The sequence below is a fragment of the Amphibalanus amphitrite genome, unplaced genomic scaffold (genome assembly GCF_019059575.1).
Source record: "Amphibalanus amphitrite isolate SeventyFive unplaced genomic scaffold, NRLGWU_Aamphi_draft 001669F_arrow, whole genome shotgun sequence".
Classification (NCBI taxonomy): Eukaryota; Metazoa; Arthropoda; class Thecostraca; order Balanomorpha; family Balanidae; genus Amphibalanus; species Amphibalanus amphitrite.
In genome coordinates, this window is record NW_024883162.1 from 112,831 (window position 1) to 125,117 (window position 12,287).

A 12,287-nucleotide genomic window follows, 5' to 3' on the forward strand; every position below is an offset into this window, starting at 1 on the left:
CCCTGATACAACTTGGACATGATACAACTCTCCCCGCTCTCCCCTAATGTTTTTCCATGGCCCATTAGCGTCATTGTGTGTGGGTGTGGCTTTAGATATTGTTTCAAGAAGAAGGTACATTCTAGATACTATTTCTACGAACTGATCACGTTCAAATTACAAGAAGTGTGGAGCCCGAATTTTCTTCTTTTTGTGTGCACATAGTGGCCAATTTATATGTCCGTTGACCGTTTGCGCGTTTATTCAAAACGACCCAACCACCGCTCAACCATGATTGCTTCTGTGAGTGTATAAAATTGACCAAGGAACATAACTGTTCTGGCTACCCGAACAAACTGACCGTTCTGTGATATGGATGTATGTACCTACCATGCTAAATCACAAGTATCGTCCACTTTTTTATTGACAACGTAATACAATGCTATACCTACATAAGCATTTTTCTCACATCTCCACCCTGACTCGCTCTTTGTCCCTAAAGCGCGGCGAAAGGCGAGAGCAAAGACAACAACAACATTTGGCGGCGCGATGCTGAAAGTCATGATGTGATCTGACTAGCTTCGACAGAGCAGACTTTCTGCGCCGGACTCACCCCAAAGGGCAACATTTGTGGCCAAGCCATACAAACATACACGCATTTATACCTACAGCTAACAGCGCGCCCCTATGTAATCACACAGTTCGAATATCAACACGACTAGGACAACAATTCGCGCCCAGCGAGGGCAAAGCGCTATGGATTGATTATAGAAGAAGGTGACTAATGTTTGAAGCAATTGACACAAAAGAGGTGGATAGCCAAAAACTTAACACTACTGTGAAAATGAAGACATGCAAGCTAAACAAGAAATAAAGGCTTGAAATATGACGAACATGGGTGCAATGAATTCAGAGGGAAAACAAAATAGGGTGACAGACTGCTAAAAACCAGCGAATCACGTGCACTGAGGAACTCACTCGCCACAGCCGAGCGCATTGGCATGATGTGAAACTGACTAGATTCGACATGCCATACCATGTGTTTGCCGGCTTTCAGCCCACCGAGGCATCGCTTAACAACAACAACAGCCAAACTGATCAACGTTCCGAGTTTGGACCACGCACAAACGGGCATACAGTAGAGACGTTGGTACTTTGCACGGCCAGGCATAGCGTCAAAAGCAGCAAGGCCTTGGCGCGCCTTTTAGTTGAAAAGCGAAAGCGATGACAGTGGTCGCCGGGTCTCACAAAATAACAACACATAACCAACAACAATACACGCAACAGGACACTCAACAAATGCATTGACAGCTTTAACGCTGTTTCTTTTAGAGCGAAGACTACCTAAGCTCAACGACAGGTATTTTCTCTGGAGATACGTTTTGAATTTTTCTTTTTCTTCCAGTAACGTTAGAACTCGATAGAGCATTTTAATTCGGTGGGTTACGTTGGACCTTATGTCCAGAACTTGTTTTAAAACTATGTAACAAGTGAGTTGGCATTTGACAAGAATGACAGCTTTGTAGCTTCATGCGCATTGAATAATGCACAGGACATCAAGAAGCATACTGCTATGCTGCTTGCTCTCCAAGCTGCTTATCGTTACTTTGCCATTCAAAGTAGGGAGTATTATTTCGATATCATTATGGATATAGGCAAAACAGAAAGAAAAAAGAAGATCCCGCTGTTTTGAATGAAGCAATGACATGAGATGACAGAAGTTGATGAAAAAATTAAACAGATTTTCTATGTGCAATGCAAAACCAAATGAATTCGGGAACCTATAATATAATACAGAGGCATTGCCTATGAATAAACGAATGAGAATTAAAAAGGCATACATACTATTTCTAAAAAGTAACAGGTAGTGTAGATAAAGTATTTTCATAGAACCGTTTCTAAGGGTATTCAGAGATAAGACAGCTTTAACATAAAGCGCAAAAAGGAAACTCTTCGCAAAACTTTTTGGTACTAGTAGGGCCTTTTCGAAAGCTACAAAAAACGCACACATACTTTATACAACCTTATCACAAATGCGCTCCTAGCTTTATAATCTAAGCTTACTTAACTGGTATTCTTTTACACTTATTAGCTCATAAACTCTGGGATAGGCCCTCAGTCTGGCAAATCAGTTTCTTGGATAATTAGACAAAACGCGCCAAGGTTTCTCTCTGCGCCCCATAAAGCAGATACAATTGCAGCCCCCAACCTGCTTCGAAACATCCCGCCACTTCTTGTGGCATATAAATTCAGCGCTCTGACTCTGAACTTCCAGAAGCCGAGAAGCAAGCGTGATTGAAAGAACAAGAAAGCCCGCGTTCGGACGGCGTGCCACACCTGAAGCCTCTCTAAGCCCCGCTGCCGATACCCTCAATCGAAAACAAACGAGACCCCGGTGGCCAGCGCCATTTTGAACTTATCGGCGCTTCGGTTGCGCTTCTGCCGGATGGCCTCGCGTCTTTCGGCCGAGTCGGTCACGTCCTGACCTCTGTGACTGCCGTGACCCTTCCCCTTGGTGTGTCCGACCAGCCTCTTTAGGAGCCCTCTGCCGGCCTTTCCTCCATCGCGGGAAGACCCGCCGCGGGGACACTGCCAGTAGGAGCGGTACTCCTCCAGCTGCTGCGGCAGCGGACCGGAGCCGTGGTGCGCCAGTCGCAGCACCGCCTCCAGCTCCTCCCGGCTCAGAATGTTCTCCGTCTCCAGCTCCAGCTTCTTCAGATCCTTGGGAGACATGGTGAGCAGGCGGAGCGAGTCGAGCACCAGCGCGCGGCCCGGGTCCGACCTGCCCGTCGGCGAGTTGAAGCGGTGGTGACGCAGCCAGCGCAGCAGACCGCGGCCGATGTCCAGCTCGCGGGCCTTCAGGGTCGGTCTCTGAATCAGCTCCTCCAGCAGCTCCAGGGGTAGCGAGAGCAGCGCGTCCGAGCTGAGCACCTCCGAGCTGCGGCTGTCGATCACCTGGGGAGGAGGGGGGGGGGGGGGGGTGAGACGGCGGGTCAGGTGGGTCAGAGGGCAGGACACAGGAGGTCAGAGACGAGGTCACTCGGGTGAGAGGGCGCGTCACGCAGCACAAAATATTACAGCACAGATCAACATAGCATGGGAATCACCCGGCATGTCACACATAGAAGCTCACATACAACTGGTCAAAGCAACAAATCAACAGGTCACCCAGCCATCAGCACAGTGCAAAGGTCATAAAACAGGTGTGAACTGCGCTAAGAGGGAGCCGTAGGAAATTCGTGGAAACGGGCCGGAACTGACACGATAGTAATTAGTAAGTGTAGACGCCTAGGCGATGAGGGATAAGGGTACATGTCGCATGATCTTTCATTGTATCATGGAATGCTAAATTGCTAAGCTCATTCGTCACATATTAAATTCTAGAAAATATTTATCTACCAAAACTTTTACAACCAAAAGTTGACCAAAAACAACAACTCCCAATGCGACCCTACATTTTTCTACTATTACGGGGAAGCAGCTTTGAGTCCCGGGTTACGGGAATGACTGGGAGGCCCACCGTTGTCGAGATAAACTGACAAGACGTGTTTAACATCACCACGACATTTACATACAACATCCGATCAGTGCGAACTTAATCAAGGCCACTTGCCCGGTAACTAAATAAACATAGTTGCTAGTGGAACCGGGCATTGGAATGCCATAGGCAGTGCCCCAGAGCCGACGTCATAGGTCACACCAATGCAGTCTACATGTGAATCAGCACAACGTTTACGTTCCGGCATTCGTGTTTTGTGACGCTTCTGGTGAACCGTGGTGTCACTGTTGATGCCTTACAATCTTTACAAGTGGTAACTGCACATAACATGGCTACTTTTACAGCTCAATGGTAAACTGCCGTCTGAGTTGTGAAAAAAAATAGTATGTGATCCTAGAGTTCATTCAAACTATCTGAGTTTCTCATAAAGAACGTATACTCTGATAAAACAAAAACGTAATAATATTATACGCCATTTGTGCATTTAACTATGCACATCGACTAAAACGGCACCTACGAGACATGCTCACAAACAGCTCAACAACTCATCTCACACATAATGCCCGAATGACCAGTGGACGGATGACCCGTGATTGACCCGGCCACTGACCTGCAGACAGCGCTGGTAGGTGCGGGTGAGCTGAGCAGCGAAATCGTCCTGCTCCGGGTCGACGTCTCGCAGGTCGATCTCGGGAGGGGCACTCGGGCCGTCAGGGTCGCCAATCTCCGGCAGCTCCGGCAGCGGCCGCAGAACTTTGTAGATACGCAGCAGATACTCCGGACTGGAAGATACAAGTGGGGTTCTTATTAGGGATGGTTTGAATGGGTTATTGGCTCGAGCGAGATACAGTAACAATGGTAGTCATAATACAGGTTAAAACTAAACATTGATGCGCAATAGGTACACATGTTTGGCAAAGAAGATGCTGTTATGTTAAACATATGTCGAGAGCCAAAATAAACTTTTGAAACTTAACTTTGCTCTTGAAAACCATTGCTGACATTGCAGAAAAAATAACCACTCAAAGAATGTACCTATTTCATTTTACAAGCAAATTGCGTCCCGTAGTGTCGTCCTTCGTTATTAAACCACCGAACCTCTGAGCCCCTCCTATACGCCTCTCGTCCCCGACACCCTTCACTCAAAGTGCTCATCATCACTGAAGGCTAATTTCGGACCAGCTTTGGCTGCTCTCAGCCTGTTTGTGATATTCCGTGCCAGTGACCCGGAGCGTTTGGCTCCTAGAAACGCCCTCAGTCACGTCTCTACGTCTCCACAACTACGTCAAATTAGAGTGCTGTGCGGACGACGCTCTGTAAGTGTCGTAGTTTTTGTTGTATTGTTGTGCGGTGTTGTTCGTACCTCTGGAAGCGTTCCATTTCTCTCAGAATGTCTGAGAGGAGTCGGTAGCACTGGTACTGGTGGACGCTGCAGAACAGCTTGATCAGCTCGGCCAGCTCGCGGTTACTGAGATCCACCGGCTGTCCGGCTAGATGGCTGAGCGGCGCAGAACGGAACGGTCAGCGGACGAAATGGGACAGAACGCGAGGGTATGATAGACGGGACGGGGAGGTGGGGTGGGTAAAAACAGACGTGAGGTGGGGTGGGTAAAAACACCATCAGGTATCCGAGACAAGTGACAATAATTAACGGCCAAATATAGCTTTAGCAAACAATTCAAGGCTACTGTTTCCTTCATTCAGTCAGTAATTCATTCATTCATTCATTCATTCTGAGCTATCTTATGGTATTGATGGCTTAGAGGAAAGAGTGATTTTTTTCGTTATATTGTTCAATGACAACCAAAAAACGTCTATCATTCCCGCCTTTTCTACCTGCCCTTCAGACAAACAGATCGATCATTCCACTCTCGTTCTCCGAAGGCTCCCGACGTCTCGACCACCCCTCTACCTCCTCCTCTCCTCTTTCCAAGTTATTGATTACTTCAGAGGAGGGAGACGCCCAGTTTGGTGGTTTGAGAGCCACAAATGGCCCATCGCCAGGGCGATTGGGAGCCCCTGGACTCGGCGAAATGATCTAAGTGACAATCTTAGAGAAATATGTTTTAACATTACATTGATGCATTATTTTCTTTTTACTTTCCAAGACATCAGGAAAAAGAAAGATGTAGCGGAATTAACGCCAAGCCTTTGAGAGAAAGCTGTTCAGTCTTTTACATGCCTGGCGTTTGCACAGGATGCGACACGGGGCCAGAAAAATGATTTGGTAGCACCAGAACTTAATGAGCAAATGCCGTCACACAAAACCGTTTCCGTGGTGTAATTTATACATTTAATCCAACCCACTGATGGCCTGGGACCAACACACACTCACATGCCAAGATATATTCACACTTGCGTACAGACCCCCACTCCCAGCCTGGTCTCACTCAAACACGGATATTTCGTCCGTCGGCATCTACATACCGGAGCAGTGTCACTACATCGTTCTTGTCATCCTTCAGCTGCAGAGGCTTGCCGGGCTCCGCCAGCGAGTGTTGCCACAGCATGTTGAGCACAGGGTTCCGCTGAATAATATCGACCGTTGTAGAAACCACCTCGCCACCGTTCACCATCAAATCGACCCTGAAAAGCAAGGCGAATGAGGGGTCAATGCAGAGGTCACATAGGTGTCCTGCGTAGGGTCATAAAGGATCATGCAGTGATAAATGCAGGGCTAGTGGTAGGCCTCTTTCAGCACTATAGTCGAAGGCATTCAAGGTCACACAAGGGGCAATGCAGGGACATATACTATAGAGGGTCATGGAAAGGTCACGTTTGGGTCATCACGGGGTCATCTGAGACGTTGCAGAGGAGCGAATGATAAGTAAGAGCACATGTTTCAAGGATTTAATAGCCATGAAACGTTTGGAAAGACCCGACGTGTTTGCTTTTGGTCATGTTTCGCGAAAAGCTGACTAACGGCTACGCTATGCGTCCTTTTCAGACACCTCGGGTTCAATTCAGCTCGTGTGTTTCATTTCCAAGTCGGCGGGAACGCCTCACCGACTCGCTGGTTGGGTCGCATCGTCGGCGGATGGGGGTGGGGTGGGTGGGGTGGGGGGAGGAGGGGAGGGTGGGGGCTGGGGGACGGGGCAGCAGAGCGCAGGCGTGGTCAAAATCGATGCCGCCAGCGGCCAGCGACTGGGGTGAGAATCGGTCGAGCGATTTTTGAGAAACGACAACGTAAGAGACGGGTGTGAGTTGTGGGAGGCACGACAACCTAACACACTCCGCCGTACTGAGAGAAGCCACCACCAAATGATATATTTATAGAAAGACCGCGAGCGTCTACCCCCGGATTTTTTTATTTATAAATTTATCTCGAATGTTTGAATGGACGGATTGACAGAGCCGGAGCCCACGCCCTACAAAAACTTGAAAAGGTAAAAATCGACGGATCAAACAACGTTAACGATGCGTTAATAAATTGTTAACTTTTTCTTTACGTGTTGACTATAGGTAATAAACCTGCTTCATACGCTTTATATTACAACATGAACATCGATTATACGAAAACAATATTTTCACGTTACATGCACTGTGCGGCATGACACCATGCACATGTATAGAAGATTGAAAGGTCTACAAAGGTCCCGGCTACCCGGTTAACTTGCACCTCTGCAAAACAAAGACATCAGAAAAAACGAAACCGAGCCATCATTTATTTATTTATTCACACATTTCACATTCCAAAACACCTCCTCAGCATACAGAGGATACTCATTATTCCGTGTACCGGTTTGGTTGTAGTACGCAACAACGCAACACGGTGGCTGGTGGCCCCTAGATGCATGTCAACATGAATGCCTAATGCACCAGGTGAAAAACCTGAGTATATGCAATCTGAAAGGAGTGCCGATGACCACTAAGTTAGCATCAAGCGAAATGGGTTCGTGTGCCCCCAAAGTCGAATAGATTGAAACACCAGCAATATCTTTATTTTAATGATTTATTTTGATGCTTCAATTATTTATTCAAAAAATCATTAAATTATTTAAGCGTTCAGTTCAGTGTATTGGAACATTCCAAACAATTGGGTATTACTGTTCCACGTCAAGTACATGAAGCAATATGAAACCAAAACCATGTACGTCAAAAATCAAACACTAAAAAACGAAGAAAGATTGTGCTTAAAACTTTAAAGCAGATCTAAAACATATATAAAACAGTGAACTACGCTACATTACATTGATTTTATTTTCTATTCAACCATCGTATATTGCTAACGTAACGATATTGTTGATCGGCTTAACTATAGCATAGCTCACCAAATAATGCATTACATCGGACCAACAGCCGAGGCCTGTGACATGATTACGTTAATATCAGCGAAACCGATCTGGATGATTGATACACAAACATTCTTTTAGATTAGATTGCTGCTAAGTGCGACTGAATGCTTCACAAAAAAACACGTTGACGGTTTAAGCGAGCTTAAAACTCACCTGGCGGCCTTGGGCGGCAGAAAACATTTAGAGAAGACACCCATGATGCTGCGAGAGCTGCGTCGGTGTTCGGTAGCGACTTCGCTCGAAAGTCAGCGTCCGTTTGCGTCCGTCTCGATCCGGTCAGTGTCAGAAACCGTCCGATTGCAGTCGTAAACACCTGGCAGCGTTTGTTGAAGTCGTTCAGCGTTTGTCAGAGAACAACTTCATCATTCGTCAACATTCTGCTGCGTCCGTCAGTACGCGGCTGCGATCACCTTGCGACCGTGTCGACAGTTGTCAGCTGACAGATGTCAGGTCAGGTCAGATGTCAGGTCAGATGTCAGGTCAGATGTCAGCTCTGAGCCGTGCTCGTCCACTTGCTGGAGGTGCGGGCCGGAGCCGAAGGTGGCGTTCTGGAGCCCCTGATGGCGACCGGCTCCATGCTGCAGCTGGTGCCAGACTGGCTGACCGCCGCGGCACATCCACCTTATAGGAAGCTGTGGTGGTTACCCGGTAGGCGTGGCGTGCTCCGCAGAGGCCAGCCTCGCCTCCCCTCCGGGCCCCCCGGTTTATCAGACGGCCGCGCTGCCACTGAGTAATGCCCACGTGACCCCTGGGTGTCGCCAGGCCCCCTGACCCGCCTCCGAATCACGTCTCAGAACCTTCAGCTGATGAAACAGGGTATTGCAGGCACACATAAACATAACAAGTGATCGTATGGCTGTGACCTTACGCTGCGATCCCGCTTGGGTACTTCTTGTTTAATTAGCTAATGTTGTGACAGGTGTTTTTCAACAATATATGCTGCCACCCTCCAAATGAACGCTGAACGTGATTGCTTGTGAGCTACCAAAGTGTGTACCTGGAAATCATTCATACCATGAAGATCATGTCTTACAGATCAGTTGTTCCAAAACCGACCACTAAGTGATTCCACAAATCAGTAGTTGACCAAAGACCTAACGGCATGCCTATAAATGTACATTTCACATAACGAAATATATTCCATCCGTATATTAGTACCTATCATTGGTATTGACGTCGAAACAGCATTGACTGGGAACGTTGACCAATTCGATAACTTCAGTACCAATTTCGCCCTTCCATTCTCCTTGGGTAAATGCACACGCAAATGACAATTTTAATACATGTATTTATAGGCATGAGTGTCAGCAAAGTATTGGATGCTGATTGCTGACATATTGCGAGACATCCCAAGCGTCGTAAATATTATGAAGTCGTAACTTGTCTTTCCATGGTATCACAATCATTCTTCTTCACATTAACAGATAAATGTCCACAATCGACATCAATCTCCAATCCACATCAAACTACTTATTTTCCTTACTGTGTCGCCACATGCTCACAAAGATGCGAAGTGCGAACGCCTAGATAAATCCATTTCAGAACGGTGTCATGGCAGCACGAGCTGGCAGTGGCCCAGTAACGCCCTTTTCTCGGCCAGGTCACGGCATTTTTGGCGCACAGGCTCGCCGCCGTCGAGATTCTGGCGCGGGAAATAAACAAGACCTGCCAAATCAGCCACGCGGGTCGCCGACCGACGAAGGACACTCGCTGACGTCACGGAGGCAAAAACGGCGCGGGATGCGTTGTAGACGATGGGGTCAAGGGGTAGATGTTTCTCTTCAAACAGTTTGAGATATAGAAAAAATGACGAAATATGATGGAGGAAAAAAAGACTAGAGACATGAAGCACGCGAATAGAGGAAGATAACGATCATCAAAACCCGTCCTATAACAGATCATGTTTGTGTGACGCATAGGTATAAATGTGAATCAGCTAGCGCGTCGCCTAAGCGAGAGAGAGAGAGAGAGAGAGAGAGAGAGAGAGAGAGAGAGAGAGAGAGAGAGAGAGAGAGAGAGAGAGAGAGGGAGAGAGATGTGCGCGGGGTTCTGGGCCGCGCGCGGTATCACCCTGGTGCTCGCCCTGATATTGGTGAATCAAACCCAAAGTTGGAGCATGTGTCGAAATCACAGTCTTGCGTCAGCGCGACGTCGCTTGGATCGGCCACGAACAATATGATAGTGGGGCACAACGTATAGCAAGGCCAAATAAGGAATCTTTACCAAATAAGCAATATCAAAAGCGCAATATGAACCATTGGCAGGCCTGTCAACGTGGACTCATAAAGTAAACTTTGCTCTTATCATTCAGGTTGAGCCCCTAGCCGGATGCCGAGCAGTTGATAACTAATCCCTATGCCAACAATTCTAGAGCAAGGACGTTCAACAGCGACCTTCTCGATCATGTGTAAATAAGCAGAACACGGGAATGGTATTCACCTCACATCAGCTAAACATACACTTGAGTGATACTAACGGAATGATACATTACTCAACATTACAAGAGCTTACATGCGACAAAGTACTACCGAATATTTGTTGATGTTCTGCTCGGCAAGCACAACATTGCTACTGGACACCAAACTGAGGCACGGGATCTTCAAACAAACCATCATCCTATCTGATACCAGCACCAACGCTGCGGCACTCAAAACCGCCACCATTCATTCTTCAGAAAAAAAGAGAGTAAAAACTCGCGTCGTAGTGGTACAGACGACTGCTTGGCGCCGGTATGATTCACCTGCCCAGAAGTGCGGTGTTGCGGTCTTGCGGTAATAGTACCTTGTGCTGGCTGAAAGCCGAAAGGCAAGATATGATGGAGCGCGTTCCAGCACGTCAAAGCATGCTTTGACGTGCACGCTGGGTGTATGGAATGGGTAGGTATGGAATATGGCATGGGTATGGAATTTGATACAGTATAGGATAGGGCAGGGTACGTCCCAGCACGGCTAAGCCAAAGTACATTTTCTGTAGACAAACCAGAAATCGACACTCCTCATATATATCAGCCATTTGTGTAGTTTAGCTCTTATTAGCCGCTTTCACGACGGGCTATCTGGCGAATGCACCTAAGTTGACCAAATCTGCACCTAATCTGCACCAAATGTGTACCAGTTGACTGTCGTAAAAACGAAAATTGAGACTATGCCGGCAAGGCAGTCAGCAGCCTGAATTGACTCGCATTTGCATGGAAGGATGAGTCCTGGGACAAATGAGTCAGATGACCCTCTAAAAATACTTAAGCTTTAGAACAAGCCGTAAGACGTCAGGTAACAGAGATCCGAACATGAGTGCAGCCAGCTCCTGCTCAAGCAATTTGGCGGCCCTGTCGGTATCATTCCACCTACAATCCTGAATCCACAAATAAATGGGCTAAATGCTAGCCAAAATCAACACCCCCGGGTTGTACGAATATAACCCCTCCCGGTTTCATGGCAGGGGCCCCTCCTGGTTTCATGGCAGGCTGCCACTCGGTGGAGTCCTGCTGGAGATTTTGGCAGGCATGGCTCGCCGTCAGCGCTGAGACGGCGCCCCATAGGGAGTGCACAGGCCTAAACAGCTACCGAGAGAGTTTTGGCAGAGCTTCACAGCGACAGCGACGCCAAATAAATGAAACTTCAGTGCTGGCAGTTGCATTTTGAGTTCGTTTCCTGAAGCTTGTGGATAAGCGATTCGATAATGTTTACCCAAAGCCAAGCTAAAGACACCACGATAGTATGCGCGCCGAAGCCTAAGGCATTTCTGACACAAGTTATTGTGACGATACAGAGACTCATCCATCCACAACTCGTTCGTTCATTGTCACTTTCGTGACTCTTTGTCTTAGCATCATGGCGAAGTGCCTGCCCCTTAATTATTGTCTCTTTGTTGAGTGTCAAAATAGACCGTGGTGCAGAATAGGCTGTACCTCAGAAGCAGAGCAAACAAGAAGTCCCGGAAAATGTCAAATTGAGTTTAATCCTATTGCTCAAACCTAGCATTCAGCGTGACTTATTGGGTCCGAGGGGTCACTCTTCAGACCACTTAACTTGCGCATAAATGTTCTGACTGAATGCATACATATGTGCATAACCAAGCTAGGTACGCACTTGCATTGTACATGCTGTATATGAAAATTCTTATTCGATATTCATTTCGTTATTAATTCCGTAATAAATGCGTATTGCGCAGTACAATTGTGGCGTAAGAAAGCTCCGATTTATATCTTATTTTTCATGTTTTTGATTGAGAAATGAGTACAGGACATACATTCATGCATGGTGCAAGTCATTTCGGAAAAACTATGCAACTCAAATGGTTAGCTACTGCGCACATGGACCCGAGTAGGGTCACCGCTGGTCAAACTCAATCACTGACTATTGATACAATTGCTGTCTTTTGCAAAATATAGCATGCATCTATTCTAAAAATGAGTTTTCAAAAGTCATTTCCACCACAAGACACGACAACGCTGATTTTAAATCTGGGCCCCGCTCCTGCTGTCATGATGTCGTCACTGCATCTTTTCGTGCCAA

General features: G+C 47.0%; 1 protein-coding gene across 1 annotated transcript; it reads right to left on the reverse strand.

The window, feature by feature from the left end:
* Window positions 1–385: 385 nt before the first annotated feature.
* On the reverse strand, window positions 386–8,461 carry LOC122374541. Its single transcript, XM_043353349.1, has 5 exons — window positions 7,927–8,461; window positions 5,906–6,064; window positions 4,842–4,976; window positions 4,089–4,260; window positions 386–2,934 (listed from the first exon to the last, which is right to left on the reverse strand). Exons 1-5 carry the CDS (start codon window positions 7,968–7,970, stop codon window positions 2,350–2,352), a joined length of 1,095 nt encoding a protein of 364 aa, XP_043209284.1. The 5' UTR covers window positions 7,971–8,461; the 3' UTR covers window positions 386–2,349.
* Between the last annotated feature and the right edge of the window lie 3,826 nt (window positions 8,462–12,287).

Bases quoted from the DNA above. Each gene is read 5' to 3' on its own strand.
- LOC122374541 (XM_043353349.1), bottom strand. From the start codon at position 7,970: ATGGGTGTCTTCTCTAAATGTTTTCTGCCGCCCAAGGCCGCCAG. The intron at 6,065-7,926 runs GTGAGTTTTAAG...CTTGCTTTTCAG, and splicing joins CTGCCGCCCAAGGCCGCCAG to GGTCGATTTGATGGTGAACG. The intron at 4,261-4,841 runs GTACGAACAACA...TGTATCTTCCAG, and splicing joins GAAATGGAACGCTTCCAGAG to TCCGGAGTATCTGCTGCGTA.